The sequence below is a fragment of the Haemaphysalis longicornis genome, unplaced genomic scaffold, assembly GCF_048455015.1.
Source record: "Haemaphysalis longicornis isolate Haplotype H1 unplaced genomic scaffold, Haemaphysalis longicornis Haplotype H1 scaffold_2, whole genome shotgun sequence".
Classification (NCBI taxonomy): Eukaryota; Metazoa; Arthropoda; class Arachnida; order Ixodida; family Ixodidae; genus Haemaphysalis; species Haemaphysalis longicornis.
The window spans coordinates 33,170,428-33,187,986 of NW_027526295.1; the positions used below are offsets into that span (position 1 = coordinate 33,170,428).

Genomic DNA, 17,559 nt, shown 5'->3' on the forward strand with positions numbered 1-17,559 from the left:
ACAGTGGTAATTCCAGTGTGCCACCAATGCAACAAGTCTCTCCATAGTATCAGGAGATTCGAATATAGGTTAACAACGGCGGTGTGACAACTGTCGCCGTGCTGAAAAATGCCGCAACACGGCTGTATTGTGCACAGATTTTTGTTGCCACTCCCATCCCACCTAGTTGTGTCAGCTTCCAAGTTTACCCCATATCATTTCAAATTAACTGATGTTTGCTGGTGTTTGATTGATAGATGCAAGCACCACTAAAGTGTGTCTGTCATCTTTAGCACTAAAATCATGTTCTCAAGGGGAAACCGAGTTTAACGAGGTTGCGGACATGAAAGCTGGCAGTGCCCATGGGGGTCGTAGCAGAAAAGTTGCAGCATGGCGTCGTGCTGTTTTTGCTATGTTGATGTTATAAAGCGCATGGTATTTATATGGGTCACACGTTTCAAACAAGGCACTAGCTGGAAGTCGTTGCTGTCCCTTCCCTTTGTTACACTTTGTAGTCGTGCTCTTTGTTTGAAAAAATTATTAGAAACTAGCTAGTGTAATTACAATTATAGAACTAATTTTCTGTGAAGGAAATGCTGCCTTGTGCCGGCTAAAGGATATACACTGTTTTGGCTACACACATCATAAGACAAGATAGCAACGACCCACAGAATTGACAGGAACAGCTCCCCAGGACTGATCCCGAGCAAAGGTTCTGGCTCGCTCATGCCCCTCAACTTCACAGAAGTCAATAAAACCTTGTTACACAGGCTGCGGCTTAAAGTAGCATTGGCCTGAAAGTATCTGCACACAATCGGACGCGAGGACAGCCCAGACTGCCTTCTGTGTAAGGCTGTACAGAGACAATTGATCATTTGCATAGTTTTTGACCATGGTATACTAATGGGTGAAAAGACCTTGAAGCAGCCTTACTACGCTTGAATGCTTACCCTCTGTCTGAACGAAAGATTTTGGGCACGTGGGATGACACGAAGAAGCAAGATCGAGCTGTCAAATCGTTGCTTGTCCTGTCAGGACTCTTGGGTCTGTGTGGTGAAATTTCACAAACTGCGGAACTTTTTTTTATGGTCGGTAAATAAGTTATGCGAAATATGCAGTGATTAGTCTGTTTCTGCGCCCCATACATGCTTTAAGTGTACAAAGTTCATTGGTTGATTTCACTGTCATTTCTCATACCCTCAGTATTCAGTACCTTCCTTGCCCCAGTGAGATTTAAGTAGCAGGCCCAAGTTCAGTTTCTCAGGCTGGCCTCTTCTCCTTTCAAAAATCTTTTACTATCTCTACCTCTCTCTTGCCAGCATGCCAGGTGCTTGTAACGGTTTACTAGGATTCGCAACGGTCACCATACGATAAAAATTTCTTATGACTACTTTCATTGCTGAAGTTCACTGCACTCAGTGTACTAGGGTGTTTGGCGCACAATAGTAATTATGACTGCAGACAGCCTACAGTTCTTAAAGCCCACATCGAAATCCTGCCACGGACTCGTTCTTGCCTTCACTTCGATAAGGCTGTCACAAATGGGTTGATCAGCCGAACATGCTGGAAGGGATGTTTTTCTACACTCTGAATTAATGTTTGATCATTGTGCATACATTAAATACATTAAAGCATTTTTGCTCGTTCTTCCTTTTTATCTCTTGACACCCAATGCAACCAATGGGCTGGTAAAAGCTGTGGCTTGTCATATGTTTCAAGTTCATAATGGTGCATTCTGCTTGTTGCCAAAGCCAACTGCACAAAAGTTCTTCAGCCATAATGCAGTGCTGGCGATGGTCTTTTGTGGGCTATAAAAGCAAAATGTACTGGTTGTTGGTCAAATAAAGTAAACCAATTTTAAATGTTTCTTCCCAATGCCGGATGTGTTTTCTTGGAGGTTGTGTGTTTGCTTAGTCCTTTTGGGAACAGTTGAGCATGTATGGCTCATGTGTTGGCCATGAGACTAATCAGCATTTGAAGGTTCATGGGGCAGGTACAACTTGTACAGCTGGTGAGCGAAGGGATATAACATTTCCGATTTTCTTACAACATGTCACTAGCATACAACAATTAGGATTTATAATTTAGCTGCAGTTCTTTTTTACGACAATACTGCTATTGTGCCCATTATAAAATGAATAATAATTACGACCAGCCGCCATACGTTGCTGGCCGTAATGTGTGTGGCGTCATCAGAAAACATCATGTCATAGTTACTCCTAATCACGTGCGCCGTTTACCGCGCACGTGTGCACGCGTTTTGCGATGAGCGTGCGGCATCAACCTGGCTTGCCCGTGGTGCTCGAAAAAATACCAGGAAAACAGTCACGTACGTCTGCGCCACAAGGATGAGCACAAGACACCTCGCAAACGCCCAGCTCGCGAAGCCGGTTCTACCGCGTGCCGACGCATTTCACTTTAGGAGGAATGGGAAAGCCTGCGGACAAAGCAATCCGGGTCAGCCAGTCATGCATGCGGAAGATGGATATGACGATAATTTTAGGGACCTTATATGACGATGACTACTACTGCCACAGTGAGAAGCGACGACGGAACACGTAAATAAACAAATTTCGCAATACGTGGTGGTGTGTCATTCAGTGTTTCAGGAGGATCTAAAAAGAAATCCTTCAGCTCGCCTTGCGTCACTTAGTGCAAGTTTCGCCAGTTTTAAAGACGAAGGTGTAACATCAAACGCGAAAACTGACCGTACATATACGTGGCGTCGGCGGGGCCACCGCTATATGGACTGGTGTACTTGAAAGGGTCGAAAGTTGGGCAAGTTGGTATTGACGCATCTTACAACTGCGCGCAAATTAACGAGGACGTGAACACACTGAAGAACTCATTTCGCCAGAGCAGCAGCCAAATCATCTCACTACGGCGCTAAACCGCGGCACCTTGGCAGAATGGAACCTTGCTGCCACGTGCTGTCAGCTGCAGGTGCACGTGGCAGCACGTATACGCGTAAACGGATGCGCACACACAGCTCTGACTGCTGGGGAACTTCAGCGTGATGAGCATCCAGTCTGCTTGTCAGAAAACGAAGGCCTGTATGATTCTTTCTTTTAGGGGCGAAGCTCCTACCCAGCCGAAAAAAACCATTGGCCGACCTATTGGCGACCTATTGGCCGACCAATGGGTCGGCCAATTGGTCGACCAATTGGTCGGCCAATAATGTTTTAGGCACCCATTGGCGTACCCATTGGCCGGCCAATTGGGCGACCCATTTGGCCGTCCAATTGGGCGACCTATTGGCCGACCCATTGGAACGCCAATAGGTTTTCCCATTGGCCGCCAACTTGTTGCACTTTTAGTTGGTTCATCCCACTGCCGCAGCCACTCCATCTGAGCTGCCGCTGCAGTGCGCTGGTTACCGGTATCACAAATACAAGAACTCTCGGAATGAATGAATATCTTTATTGCTCTGTTTGTATACACAGCATGCAGATAGTTCGTCCTTTAAGCAATTTTTCTCAGGCCATTGTCCATGCCGTGCTCCGCTCGCCGCAGGCTGGTTGGACCTTTACAAAGTGAGTGGCAAAAGCGAACAATGGGTTAAGTTTATAATAAACCGCAGTTTCGCGCATTAAAACAACAAGGCACTGAAATGTTGAGTTGCGTGAGCTCAACTCTTCAACAACGTCCCATGCATGGCGAACTGCGTTGCGCGGCGATGTCGTGAACCCGTCAATCGTAACATGAACAGCCCTGAAATATATTTAGGCAGACAAATTAATTCTTAATAACACCGCTCACGCTGTGAGGAGGGAAAATGGCAAGGAAAACTCGCATATAAACAGTATACTCACATAAACAGAGACACGCTTCCTTCGGTGCGAGGCTTAGTGGCGTTCAGCGTAAAGATGCATCTTGAAACACACTGCTATGGGTGTGCGACATCATCGTCGCCACTTCTCACACTCTTGCAGACCACCTTACATTTCTAATGCAATGCAGTCAGAGAAGACTGCGTGTGCAACCGACCAACACGCCTACAACCTACACCGCCATCACCACGTTGAATACCACTTATCATGCCACTTATCCACTGTCCGTCTATGGATTGGATTCGATTGGATTGGATCGGGGTTTTATTTCAAAACTATTTTGCTACTCGTGTCGGAAAGTTTTCATTAGTGTTTGTTTGTTATGTTTTTAAGAACTTTATCTTGAATTGCTGATTGTAATATCAAAATTAATTGCCTCATAATTATACATTTGTAAAGGTTGAAGTTCTGAACATTTCTGAAGGTTTCAAATTAAGGGTGAGAGAGGGAATTAAATTTCAGCCAATTGTTGTCGTAATTGAACACTATCCAAATAATATATCCAAAATGGATCCCCGATTGGGTCATCATGTTGGAGCAGTCAGTAATATTAACTTTATAGTAGGAGCCAATGGGTCCAATTGGGCCAACTGGCCATCCTAATCGAGCCAATGGGCCCAATTCGGATCGCTCCAATAGGTCCAATTGGACCCATTGGGTTTCCATCTGGACCCATTGGGATTCCATTTGGGCCCATTGGGTGGCAAATTGGACCAATTAGTCGGCCAATGGTTTTTTTCGGCTGGGTAAAGCCATAGGGTCTGTCCATCCCTTGTGTCTCGTTGTACGTGACCGCCGCATGCTTTCGGAGATGTCGCAAAGTGGGCCGCGTTGCACGTGCAAGAACCGGCTGCAACTGGCAGCGCAAACTCGGCACCGGGAGCGCGAGCTTGTCTATGTTCGCCAACGTTTAGGCGCGAGCGCACGTGCACTGCGAGGGGGAGATCACGCCACAAACACAGGCAGTCGTTCTCGGAGATCGAACGAGACGCAAGGACCTTTGCTCGTTTCCTCTCGTTTTGTTCGGGCACAAGTTCGCCCTGGTGAGGTGCGGGGTAGTCCTCGATGGCGCGGGGTCTTTCACCAGGTCTGGGCCTGGGAGCATTGACTCCAAAAATAAAAGTTGATTTGTACAATGTACGCACACAGTCTTACGTCTTTCTTAATGATGTAATGGGCGAACTTTCACGGGAGAGTTACGGTTACCGATTATCTCCCCCTCTCGAGCTTCGCTCCACTTATCATCATTCATTCCGTGGATATGGTGTGATTTTTTTGGACAACAAACGTCACATGGTTGGCCGGTTCTTCATCACTTGCAGTGGCTGCTATGACCTGAAGCAACATGCGCACTACTTACATGACGTTTGCATACAAATTAACGCTTTTATCAATTTGGTGTTGACAGGCCGGAGCTGTGGGCACAGTTTATGTGGGAGACTGTATTGGCGCTACATTTGCTGCCCTTACCAGCGTGTGGTACAGCACTGTGCTCTCGCTGTTTATTAGTTACCAGCACAGTTTTTACAACGGTGTGTGAAGTTGGTGAAATGAAGTACAGTGTATCTCCTGGATTGGTCGGTGCTTCCTGCTTCGGCGTGATTCTTTCCAGGCCATCACTAACATGAAAGGGTGGCAAAGTTGTGCTTGTGCCAGAAGCCAAATTTTTTGACAGTTTGTGATCAGTATACTTTGTACCTTGTAACTTTGGAAGCTCGCAAAAGTTGGTACAACATGACCAAATATACAGAGTTGTAGGCACGACGAAAAGAGGCATATTAACACGCGTTTACTCCAAACATCTTTTTGTCACATCTAATATAATTCAGGCCTCTTTTGTCCCAGCTGTGCTGATTTCACTCCCCAAAATAAGGCGTGCCTAGCTGGTCTTTTTATGCACAGAAAGTATGGTGAGGTTTCAAAACATTTCAGGCTGCTGCGCCAAAACTATACGGACAAAAACGGTGGTGTTCAGCGGCGCGTACTACAGTGCACCAGAGTGGAAGATCAAGTGCACTGGGCAGCAGTAATCCAGACCCAAGAGAACTCTTGTCAAATGAGGGCCTTCAAAGGTATTCCTTCGGCCTATTCTTCTCCCCACAAAAGCCACAGATTCTATGATCTAAATGTATAGTGCCTATACTAAATGGGAGCGCAAGCAGCCTTCGTGCAACACTATTTAGACCTTTGCCGGCAGAGTCTTCAGCCAGTGCCCACGTTTGAGGACACAGGCCCATTCTTCCCTATTGAGCCACAGTAGATCAAACCTGATGGCGTGATATGACGCGCGCACACACCTTCCAAAATAAAAAGAAAGAAAGAAGTGCGGTTACAAAAGCCGGCGAATTTAAACGTGTACACAATCCTCCAAATCCTCCACTCGGAGTGGTTTTGCCTTGCCCGCAGGTGCGCCGTAATACAACACCGAACGACAGCCGATGTACCAAGGAGGAGAGTTATCAGCCTGCGCTTACGGCGCGTACAAAAAGCGCGTGCTTTTCGTCGTAAACAATGAAAAGCACAGCCGACCTAAACATGAGTGCCGGCACGGCCGCTTTGCACGGCCGGCATGGTACTTCGTACTAGTTTCGGCGATCAACAACGACGACCAAATCCAAGAAATAATAACAAAAAACAGGTGACGTCACTTCCGTGGGGCGCTCCAGCAGTCCCGATCGGGCGAGGCTGGAGCACCCCGGGTAGAGTGTACTATACTCGGTTACAACTTAAGAACGGCACCAAAGTTGCTGCTGTGCCTCATCACCGCAGCCGGATGTCACTCCGCGCAGCACAAGTAGCGCGTTACTGGGGATATTTTGAACATGGCACGAGCCGTTTTTGTATCTTTTTGGACCTAAAATGCTTATAAACTACTGCACCGACGGCAAACAAACTACGTGAGAAAAGGCAGACGACATCACGCATTCGTGGCAGTCTCCTTTCAAAACGCGCGCGCCCGTTGACATCCGGGTCCGTCGCTTAGGCGGAGTGATACCGTACATGAGTTGGTGCCGTTCTTAACTTGTTCCCGAGTATACACTCTAGTATAACTCCCCGGGGGAAAGGATCCCCGGGGCAACGTTACTAGGGGTCTATTCGTTTCACCTGCACCGCGTGAACCAGTTCAGGCGGTGCCGCACTTCGCCGTTCGTTTCAGCGGTGCAGCTCGCGGCACCTGAACCGCGCCGTTCGATTCACCGGTGGTGCCGACGGGTGCAGGACGGGTTCACGGCTTTGCCTGCACTCCCTGCCGAGGAGGTGCAGAAGCAGACGAAAAAAGTGCAGGGCTGGTTCCGCCGATGGCGGAACCCACTTTGCACCGCTGTGAACTGGTTCAAGAGGTGCAGGCTGAATCGAATAGACCCTAGATTATTTTCAGTTGTAAAACTGGGCGGCGCTGCCCGGAACCGCCACCGATCCTTCTCTCTGTGGCGCTGCAGTCGCAACCGGCTCGGCAGCCGGGGCGCTCGCAGGCGGTTTCGCTTATGCTTCTCCCTTCGCGTTCCTAGTTCAGCGCTCGGCGCGTACGTTTCTTGTGCGTGCGCGGGCGCTTGGGTGGGCGCACACATCTGGTAATTATTACATTCTCGGAAGCAAATAGCTACAATGAACAGCAGACACAATGACATTTTTTTCGCCCCTTGTGTGGTTCTTCCGGGTCCTTTTTTTGCCGAAGAGCAGTACTCGCAGTAGCCGGCGCATTCAGTGCCGCGGTCTCCGGCGTTTCTTGTTCGCGCGGTCTTTCTCAGTAGTGTTGAATGCGCGATGCCGTTCGAGTGGCACGTTTAGTGATTTGCCAGCGACTGTATTCCATTGATGTGGGTCTCTGCATGTGAGGCTGATGCAGACAATGCCGACCTGCTTTATTCCCGGGTGTACCAGTGGCTACAGCAGCAACAATTAAGAGCAAGGCACTTCTTCTCGGCTTCCAAAAATGCGACGCTCGCTATGGATTAAGGCCATCCCGCGTGCGGGTAAGGAAACGGATACCATGTTGGGCTAGTTGGTGGTCAAAGGAAGGAACAGCGCACATTTTAACGAAGAAGCATTGTGGTGTGTAACTCTGTCCGTCCTTCGTTAAAATGTGCGCTGTTCGAATTCCTTTGTAGCGGATAAGAAGCTTTCGACAAAGTCCAAAGTGTGCGACTGCCATTTTCACGAACAGGACATCGACAAATGGTTCGTACATGCAATGACGTTCTCTCTGAGGAATTCTCTGCGCGCGTCATCAAATCGTATTTGGTGACGTGCATTTCTATTCCAGATTCCTTCAGCAAGAATGTGCCTTGAATGTGCAGGTTAAGTCGACGCACAACGCGCTAAGCTACTGCAAGCACGCTGGCAATTAAAGTTGTAGAGTTCGATTTAAATGAAAAAAAAACCTTGCATACATGTATCTATTTATTAGTTTTTTCTGTTAACATGCTTTGGTATTTTGTAGCCATATTCACCGCAAGCAAAAAAGATGAGTTGATTTCTAAATATAAATTCTTGCATGTTTCTATTCATTACTTTGTTTCTCTTAACGAGCCATAATCACCTTAAGCAAAAACGATGTGGAGTTGATTGTAAATAAAAAAAAAAACGTTGCATATATTTTTCTACTTTGTGTCTGCCGTAAAGTGTGTACTGTAAAAACCAATAAATTGCTGCAAAGACTTTATGCTTATTGACATGTAAGCTGGTTTAACTTCGTCAGTTAAATGACTCAATAATTCTTTCAATTAGAGATATTTCGCATTTGCGGAAACGTCGCTTCTTAGTGACGTACGTTTGGTAAAGCTAACTGTTGTCAGGGCAAAACATGGAAAAGATACTATTCTAAAAAGGACGTCGAGAAAATTAGGAAGTTTCGTCTTCGAGTGGCCTTAATTACTAGAGCCACAAAGTGACGTAGCTCCAATTGATGGTGACCTTGCTTCTAATTGGCTGGAAATAAAATGAGCGGTTTCATGATTTTTTTTATAAAATTTGGGAGAGTCAATCAAAATAAGCTTTAACGGAGGCTTATTCTACGCTACCAGCTCGCTGCAGACCGTTCACTCTCGTGGTTGACTGCCAGCGAGCAGCCGACGCAAGCGCGCGCAAACTACGATGCGCTTCGGCTGACCTGTTGAAGAAAGCAAAGCAATGAGCCGTAACTAACGGCTTTTACCACTTTTACGCCCCACATTAAGCGATCCTGAGCAGCTACTGGAAAGTACTCTGGCCTAGATGTAGTCTGGTCGCGGATAACTTGGCGGGTAGCGGGTAGTCTTTAATATTATCGCGCGCTAACGTCATGAAAAGGCAGAAGAGGCATTGGGAGAGGCGCCGTTGCACGCGACGAGCAGCGGCCGGGTAGAGCAAAATGCGGCGGTCCCGCCCTCTCGCGGAACGCCGAGAAACGGAGACACCGGCGATGCACGGCGCATGGCATAGAGTTAATACTACTGGCGCATGGGGAGAGTTTTACAACTGAACCTATCTAGTAACGTTGCCCCGGAGTGCAGCAGCCTTTGCCAATTTTTTGATCCCACTCATCCTCCATGATCCCACTCGAGAAAACAGCGAGGTGTTGCGCAACTTCGCAAGCGCGCGCGCGCGCCCACGGCGTAAACAAACAGCCGCCTGGCTCGTCCCTCGTGCGCGCGTCGGCCTATCGGGTGGCTCTACGCCATCCAAACTTGCTGGAGGATCCGGAGGGGCCGTGGACAATACGGAGAAGCAAGGCAGGGTAGCGGAAGGCCAGGAAACTGGCTGCGCGGCGCCCGATCGCGCTGCCGGCCGCCGGCACCTGCCTGTTCCGACCCGCGGACCTCACTGCGTCCTTCCTTGACACTTCAAGGGAGGCTATCGCCCGGGAGCTCGCCGCCACCTCCGGTGTGTCCCAGGTGAGGGTCAACACCCGTTTGAACGTGGTGGCAGCCGATGCCGAGACAGCCGAGTGTCTGGCTGCACTTTTGGCCACTAGTGTGGCTGGCATTGCTGTCCGCGCCGGCCGCCCCGCGAGTCGAAGTACGAGCCATCTGCCCTCCGCAGCTCCTACTGCGGCGGCGCACACGCCGTCACCAACCCCCGTTGCCCCCGCTGGCAGCACGAACGCCAGGTGGACACAGCCATGGCTCGGGCACCCCAGCTGAGGCCGTTGCGTCGCTGCGCACTGGCCAGCAGCGCCCGAGCTACGCCGAGATGGCTGGGTGGCGCACCAGTCAGCAGCAGCAGCCGCCGGCAAGCCCCGCCGCCCCCATCCAGGACCAGCTGGTGCCAGTCCTCCTGGCTCTGGTCCTCAGCCTGGTGGGCCGCCTGCCTGCCGACGACCCCGCCCGCCTAGCGGCCACTGCTGCCCTGGCCCGCGTGAACCCCTCCCCCCCCCCCAGCATGGCTAGCAGACCCTGCAGGTCAGGCCTGCGGCCACGCATCCTGCAGTGGAACTGCAACCATCTGGGGCCGCGTAATGCAGAGCTGGCGGACCATCTGCTGAGGGAGCAGTATGACGTGGCGGCGCTCTAGGAGGCGTACGTCTGCGTCGGTTCCCTGCGCCTGCCAAGGTACGTGTGTCACCCCAGCACCACCAGCTGCCGCCTGCGCTCCTGCAGCAACCACCCCTGTCTCGATGCTGGCCACCGGCCAGGGAAATCCCACGTGGCCGTCTACGTGCGAGCCGCACTGAGCAGCACCCCGGTCGACCTGGTCTCAGTCACGCGGGGCCCCATGCACTGCGCCACTGTCACGGTGCGCATGGGGTCCACGGACACCGCCATGGCCAGCGTCTACGTGCGGCCACAACCTTCCTGGGACGCCACGGCACTGCGTTGACTGCGGGCACTCCTGGGCCCTGACGCCGTGGTGTGTGGGGATTTCAACGCCCGCCACCCACCCTGGGGCAGCCCCCGCCCCACGGGCAGGGGCCGACACCTGGACGCCGCCACCTCCTGTGGGCTGCGTGTCGCCAACACGGGTCTCCCCACATTCGTCCGCCCTGGCCCTCGGAGCACTGTCCAGCTGACGCACATCGATCTGACCCTGGTATTGCAGCGTTTGCCCTACTCCTGGGAGACCGCCACCAGCACATGGGGGTCAGACCAGTACTCCACCTTGTTCACCCCCAGAGGCGACCACAGGCGTGCTGACACCAGGGTCTATGCCATCGTCAGCTGGACCAACTTCCATAAGGAGGTGGCCAAGTGCCTGGAGGAACCAGAGCCCGACTTCCTGGCAGCTGTCGTGCGGAGTGCTGACAAGGCCATGGTACGGGGGGAGGTACCCTTCTGCACGGCACTACCGGACCTGGAGCTCCTATGGCTTCAGGTGTGCCGCAACCAGCTGCAGCATTGCGCCATCAGGAGCAAGCAGCCAGGCGATTGGACGGAACCGAGGCAGGCAGATGCCCAGTGCAGACGACGGGCCCGGCAGCGCCGCACGCAGGGCTGGGAGTCTGTATGCTCCTCAATGGATTCCAGCAGAGACCCAACGAGGGCCTGGCTAGTCTTCAAGGCCCCACTGCGCCCTGCCACCACCAGTCGACACCCACTGCTGTCTGCCGCCGTCACCCTGGACATCACTGAGGCGGGCCTGGCAGAGCTTCTTGCGGACCAGTTGCCCAGTCTGTCCAGGCCGGCCCGGCTGCTCCTGTCCAGCAGAACGCAACTGCGGCTGCCCTCCCTGAGCCCCTAGTTGTGGCCTTGTGCTCGGCTGAGCTCACCTTGCAGGAGCTGCAGGCTGCCCTGGACCACTGCCCTGGACCGCTGCCCCAAACGCAGGAGCGCCCTGGGAATCGATGGGGTGACGTGCCAGATGCTGCGCAACCTGGACGTCACCCTCCTGGGGCCGCTCCTGCTGCTCTTCAACCGCGCCTGTACGGCGGGCATTCTCCCGGCAGCCTGGCTGGTGGGCCTGGTGTCCCCGATCCTGAAGGTCGGCAAGCCGCCCACGGAACCAGCGTCCTACCGGCCGGTGCCGCTCACATCCACGGCGAGCACGGTACTGGAGCATGTGGCCCTGGCACGTCTGCGGTGGATCGCCGACCAGCGGGGAGTGTTCCGGGAGCAGCAGAGTGGCTTCAGGCGGCACCGCTGCACTGCTGACTCCCTGGGCGACGTCGGCTCCATGCTCGAGCAGCAGGCCTCCCACAACAGGGAGGTGGCCTACCTCCTGCTGCTCGACATGAAGGCGGCGTTCGACACTGTTGCGCACGGCACCATTCTTGAGGCGCTGGATGGCATGGGTGTCGTGGGGCACCTCAGGGGCTACGTGCAGGCGTTCCTGGCTTGCCAAACCTTCCAGGTGAAGGTCGGCCTGGCAACCAGCAGTCTATGGGACGTCTGCTCTGGGGTGCCCCAGGGAGGCATGCTAAGCCCCTTCCTGTTCAACCTGGTGCTGGCCCCGCTTCCAGACTGCATCCCCGCTGGGCTCCAGTACCCAGTGGGGACGACATCACCATTTGGACGCACAGACCCACCAGGATGAACAGGCACGTGAAGGCATGCCTGCAGGAGGCGCTGGACTCGGTGGCGGCTTTCCTGGCAAGACGTGGCCTGGTGCTCTCCGGGTCCAAGACCCAGGCCCTGATGCTGCACCCCAAGGGGAAGGCCGCCCGCTGTTCAACACGGAACCTCATCTTGAATGGCCAGCCCCTCCCATAGCGCCTTCAAGTAACGTACCTGGGCCTGCTGGTGGACTGCCAGCTGACCTGGACTCCAGTTCTGCAGACCATGCAGAAGCGCGCTGCTGGGGTGCTGTGCGGAGTGCGGCAGCTGCTGGCTCATGGCAACGGCTGCTCCCACTGGGTGGCGCTCCGCATCTTCAACAGCATGGCCTCGTCGGCCGTGCTGTACGCACTGCTGCTATTGCACCTTAAGCGCCCCCGGTGGAGGGAGCTGGAGCTAGACCAGCGCGGGGCCATCCGGCTCTGTCTGGGCCTCCCCAGGTACTCCCCCGTGGTGGCCACCTACACGGAGGCGGCCACATGGCCCATCGAGCTACGGGCCCTCCAGATGGGTCTGCACCACATCGACCGGCTGCAGAAGTCCTTGGATGGGGCTGCCCTGCTGCAGCAGTTTCGCGGCCGGCCCAACTCACAGATGGGCATGCTGAACTTACAAAATAGCAAAAATGACGAGGACTAAGAAAGAAGGCACAGACAAGTGCTTGTCTGTGCCTTTTTAAAGCAAAGCTTTTTACCTCTACCCCCCAAGGGTTCTTTCGCGACCATTGGTGTCACCAGAAAACTCCCGCAAACAAATAAAAGAATTTACTACACGCCAGGAATCGAACCTAGAACTAACAGAGTGACAAAGAAGGAGCCCGTTGTCTTACCGATTTAGCTACGAGCCCACGCGGAGATGGGTAAGACAAGTGGTGCATTGACCAAGCGCGTCTATGGGTTTCACCCTGCATTCTCGCTAAATGCCAAGCGATAGCAATTAAACGACGCTCACACCAACCCATGGCATCTCACTTCTAGTACGCCAATGAGCCTGTGGCTTCCAGTGTTCGCGTAAAAAATCTCAGTTCCTTGTCGTCCGCCCTCACACCAGACGATACCTTAAGGAACACATTCAAATAGTCCTTGATGGCGAGGCCATCACTCCAAGCCCCAGCATCAAAATCCTGGGCCTACATCTTCACGCCAACACCAAGAGTAACGAATTTTTTGCAGTGCCTCAAACACAGCATCAATAAATCATACATATGATCAGGCGAGTTGCCTCCAAGAAGTAAGGCCTCAAGGAATCCGTCCGATACCTTTCGATTAGTTCAATCTTTCGTCCTCTCGAGAATCACTTAAGTCAGCCCCCTGTGTTCTTCTCAGCAAGGAGAACATAAAGATGCTTTATATAATGGTTAGAAAGTTGGTTGAGCAAGCCATTGGTCTTCCCATGAGTGCGCCACAGAGAGGCTGCTTTGCACGGGGATCTACAACACGGTGGAAAATCTGATAGAGCTTCATCTTTCTATCCAAGCTCCGAATGAGCAGAACTGCGGCGGGTCGCCGCATGTTTCACCAGATTGGTTGGGCAGCACAGAATGTCCCTCCGCTTGATGTACTCCTGGGCTTTTGGCGACAAGAAGTAAATATGCTCCCTTTGCTTCCAAATATGAACCCCCCAGACGAGGGACACCCAGACGAGCCAACAAGCACGGGCTGAAGCGATCAACACCACCCTCGGTGGGGATAATGCAGTTATCTATACAGTTGCCTCCCAAAATCGAGGGCAGCCGTACGCCATCATCGTGGCTACCTCCAGAACCAACCTCCTTGCTTGTGCCTCACTCAAGACCGAAGACATGATGGCAGCAGAAGAGGCCGCCGTCGCCTTGGCTCTCAACCAGCGGTTCGTAAGGTAGTCACCAATTGCCAACAAGCCTACCGGAACTACCTGTCGGGTTTGGTGTTCCGACCTTCACTGCGTGTGCTAAAAAACCACTCCCCAAATGGTTCCATTCAGCTCATTTGGACACCCGCTCACGCTTCCATGGAGCGCTACGAATACGCCCACCAAGCCTGCACTTTCACCCCCCGTGCTATAGAGCTATACGAGGACAGTCACCCGCTTGCCTCGTTCAGAGACATAACCCAGAATTATCCCCTCCTGAGGCAGTCCCTACCTTCACCTTACCCTGACCTTTCCACAGAACAACAAATTACCCTACGGCTCATACAACGGCTCCTTCCCACACCGGACGCGTCTTAACTTAATGCACGCGAATCGCTACGACGCTGAATGTAAATTTTGCTCAGAAGTAGGATTCTCCGTCACATACTCGGGGCACGTGACTTTAGCCCTGAGCACCGTCCTCTCCTTCTGTCAACTACCTAACAAGAGCAATGGGAGATGCTGCTGTCCAGCCCCTCTCAGCCTACTCAGCTTCAGCTGGTGGACAGGGCACAGGCGGCGCGGACTTAATATGGGCTACAGTGAAGAAGGAACCACTCCCCTGGGCCGCACTCACTGTGGCCGTTCAGAAATCTGAATAGAAGTATTTCCTCCGCCTCCTCCTCCTCCTCCTGCTGCTCCTCCCCTGTCTCTGCCACCGATCTCATCGCCTCCGTGCGCGACGGCAGAGGTGGAGAAGTGAGATCGTCTGACACTGGGTTTGAGCTTTAATTTTGTAAAAAGTTTCCACTCATGTGCTACACCAATACAACTTAACCAACCACCATTAATGCATCCTGCATTTATTTAACCGGAGGAAGAATATCTCTTTGAAGTAATAGAGGATGTGGTTAAGTACATTTCACATCTCTCTGGTTTCACATTTTGTAGAGCGACGGGAGGAAATTTATGTGATGTTGCATGGGTAATTGTTGTAGGTGCCGTTTACAGCTTTGCTTTTCAACCAAATTCACAGAGTGGATTGGCGCCATTTTTTTTTTCTTAGTCCTCATCATTTGCACTGTTTTGTAAGTTCAGAATGAACCAACTGGCCCCACTCGAAACGCTAATGGGCATGCTTCTGCGGATCTAAGACGAAAACATCGAGGTTCCGCAGGGGCCCCGTCTGGAGCCGCCTCCGCCTTGCACGGGGGAGGCCCTACAGATCGCCAGCAGGCTACCCAGGGTGCGCAGCAAGCACACCCCCCCCCCCCCCCCCCCACGCGGCCATCTACCAGGGGGTGGGTGCCTTGCTGCATGAAGACGCCAGCGGCCGTCGCCTACACGTCTTCACGGACGGCTCGGTGCTGCCGCACACGGGCAACGCGGCAGCCGCCTGCATGGCTCCTGCACTCGGCGCCAGCCGAGCGTGCCGCCTGCCCTTTCCCGCGTCGTCGACCACCACGGAGCTGGCTGGCCTGCACCTGGCTGCGGACCTGCTGCTCGAGCAGGCAGGCCAGAACAGCGAGGCCCTGGTCCTGACGGACTCCCGGCCAACTCTCCTGCGACTGCGGGCGGCCGTCCCGCTCCAGCGGGCACGTGGAGCTGCTGTTGGCTGCCAAGCTGCATGCAGTGGCCTCTGGCAGCTGCAACGTCCGACTGCAGTGGCTGCCGTTCGCACAGGTTTGTTGCACATTGCCTCCTCTGGCTGCTTCCCTACCAACTACACCGACACCGCTGTTCACAATGGGCACGCCGCGGGCACTGCGGCTCTAACAGGAATACTGACCTTTACCAAGTGCTGTTGTAGCCATGTGGAGAAATGACGCTGCTGCCGTTTCTACAGGTATCACTTGTGTTGCTGCATAAAAAGGCAATATGAGCACAATCAGACACCATGGAATTTTTCACGTGAAGGAGCAATGGACATATTCCTGCCTTAGGGATTTGTCGTCCGTGACAGTGAACATTTATGCCCATGAATTTTGACGGGAATGGAACCCCATGCTTCTCTTTACAACCGCATTATGTGGACAAAGGAATAACACTGACGCAATAACCAGCGGTTTGACACATCTTATCTAGCTGGAGTTGTATAAACTATCACCGAGTTTAGACATGCAATGCAAGAAAATGCGAACACAACGTCAGAAATAGAATCCAAACTCATTTTCGAGTTCCATTTCTCGAACTGGTACTCTCCAGATATTTATTTGTCCTTCCACTCTGTACAATGCCAGAGGAGACCTACATAACATTATTGGGTACTGCCATGATCACCACAAAAAATACAACCGACAATATTTGCAATGCAGATATCAATACACTGAAAAAGTGCAATAATAAAAGCACAAAAAATGTTAAGCACTTCTTCTCAGACCCACAGCAGTCAAGATGGCCAAAGGCGCGCCAAGATACAAGATATACTGGGTTACGGCTAGGTAAGGCAGATCACGACGTTTTTCCTTCAACGCCCACCTCGGGTATCAGACAGTCATCTCACTCTCACATACACTCTTTTTATCGCATATCCTCGCACATATATGCGTCCATTTCCTCATACGATAGCTTTACCCCACAGCAGTAGTTCAACGGCGAGTCCCCAAGGTGGCAATGTTCGGGTGAAGCTGCTGTATCCTTGGTGATTCCACATTCGTTATGGCTGTATGTGAAGGCACAGTCTTGGTTTGAAGGCGTAGATTGGTCCTCCCCGGAGGACCGCAGGAATTTCTCGTCCCCTTGGGTGTTTAAAAGAACCTCTTGTGCTTACCGCTTAGACTTGACACACAGGTCTCATCGCAGAAGTCCTTCCGACAATGCACAGTGGGGTTAGTTGGTCCAGAGAAAATGAGTGAATTCCCGATTGCGCTTTCTGCACTGTTCAGTTTCTTCCGTGCGAGTAAAGGGTAAGGCCGGTTTGGTTCCGCACGGCCTGGATACGTTCCGATCTGGAATACTCATCCCGATAGCAACGAGTAGCGTAGATAATATTGTCGCCTGTGGCAAGAATTTATGCGTAATTCAAAATGAGAATTTGGCCGGTGCAACAATGCGGAGGGGTGGCTTGTAGAGCTAATGGGCAAGCCCTCAGCGTCTTCCCTCGTCAAATACGTCATGTGACCAACATGACAAGCTTAAAAGACAGCAGTGAGTGGGAGGTGAGCTTCATCTTAGTTGCGCTTCATAACTTTCACCTCCTTCCTTTCTGAGGACGATGTGACCGAAACGAGCATCGTGGAAAGTGAAATGGGCTTGAAGTAGTGCAGGCTTCTCGTCCCCTTGATAGCCTTGGCCGTCGAAAACCTAGACACCAAATGGGCTCTTCTTTCACTGACCACTGCTTTTGGCACCCATATTATGCACACACCCTTGATGTTCTCTCTTGCCCAACTAAACAGACCTTCCAGGGACTGTATTTGGTCCTTAAAAGGCCTTTGAAGGCTTGCTCTTCC

General features: G+C 52.3%; 1 protein-coding gene across 1 annotated transcript; it reads left to right on the top strand.

The window, feature by feature from the left end:
• The first annotated feature begins 9,383 nt into the window (after positions 1-9,383).
• On the top strand, positions 9,384-10,301 carry LOC144168827 (uncharacterized). The gene is made up of 2 exons (XM_077697814.1): positions 9,384-9,682; positions 9,831-10,301. Exon 2 carries the CDS (start codon positions 9,981-9,983, stop codon positions 10,299-10,301), a length of 321 nt encoding a protein of 106 aa, XP_077553940.1. The 5' UTR covers positions 9,384-9,682; positions 9,831-9,980.
• The last annotated feature ends 7,258 nt before the right edge of the window (positions 10,302-17,559 follow it).

Coding starts and splice junctions, on each gene's coding strand:
- LOC144168827 (XM_077697814.1), top strand. CDS start 9,981: ATGGCTGGGTGGCGCACCAGTCAGCAGCAGCAGCCGCCGGCAAGCCCC.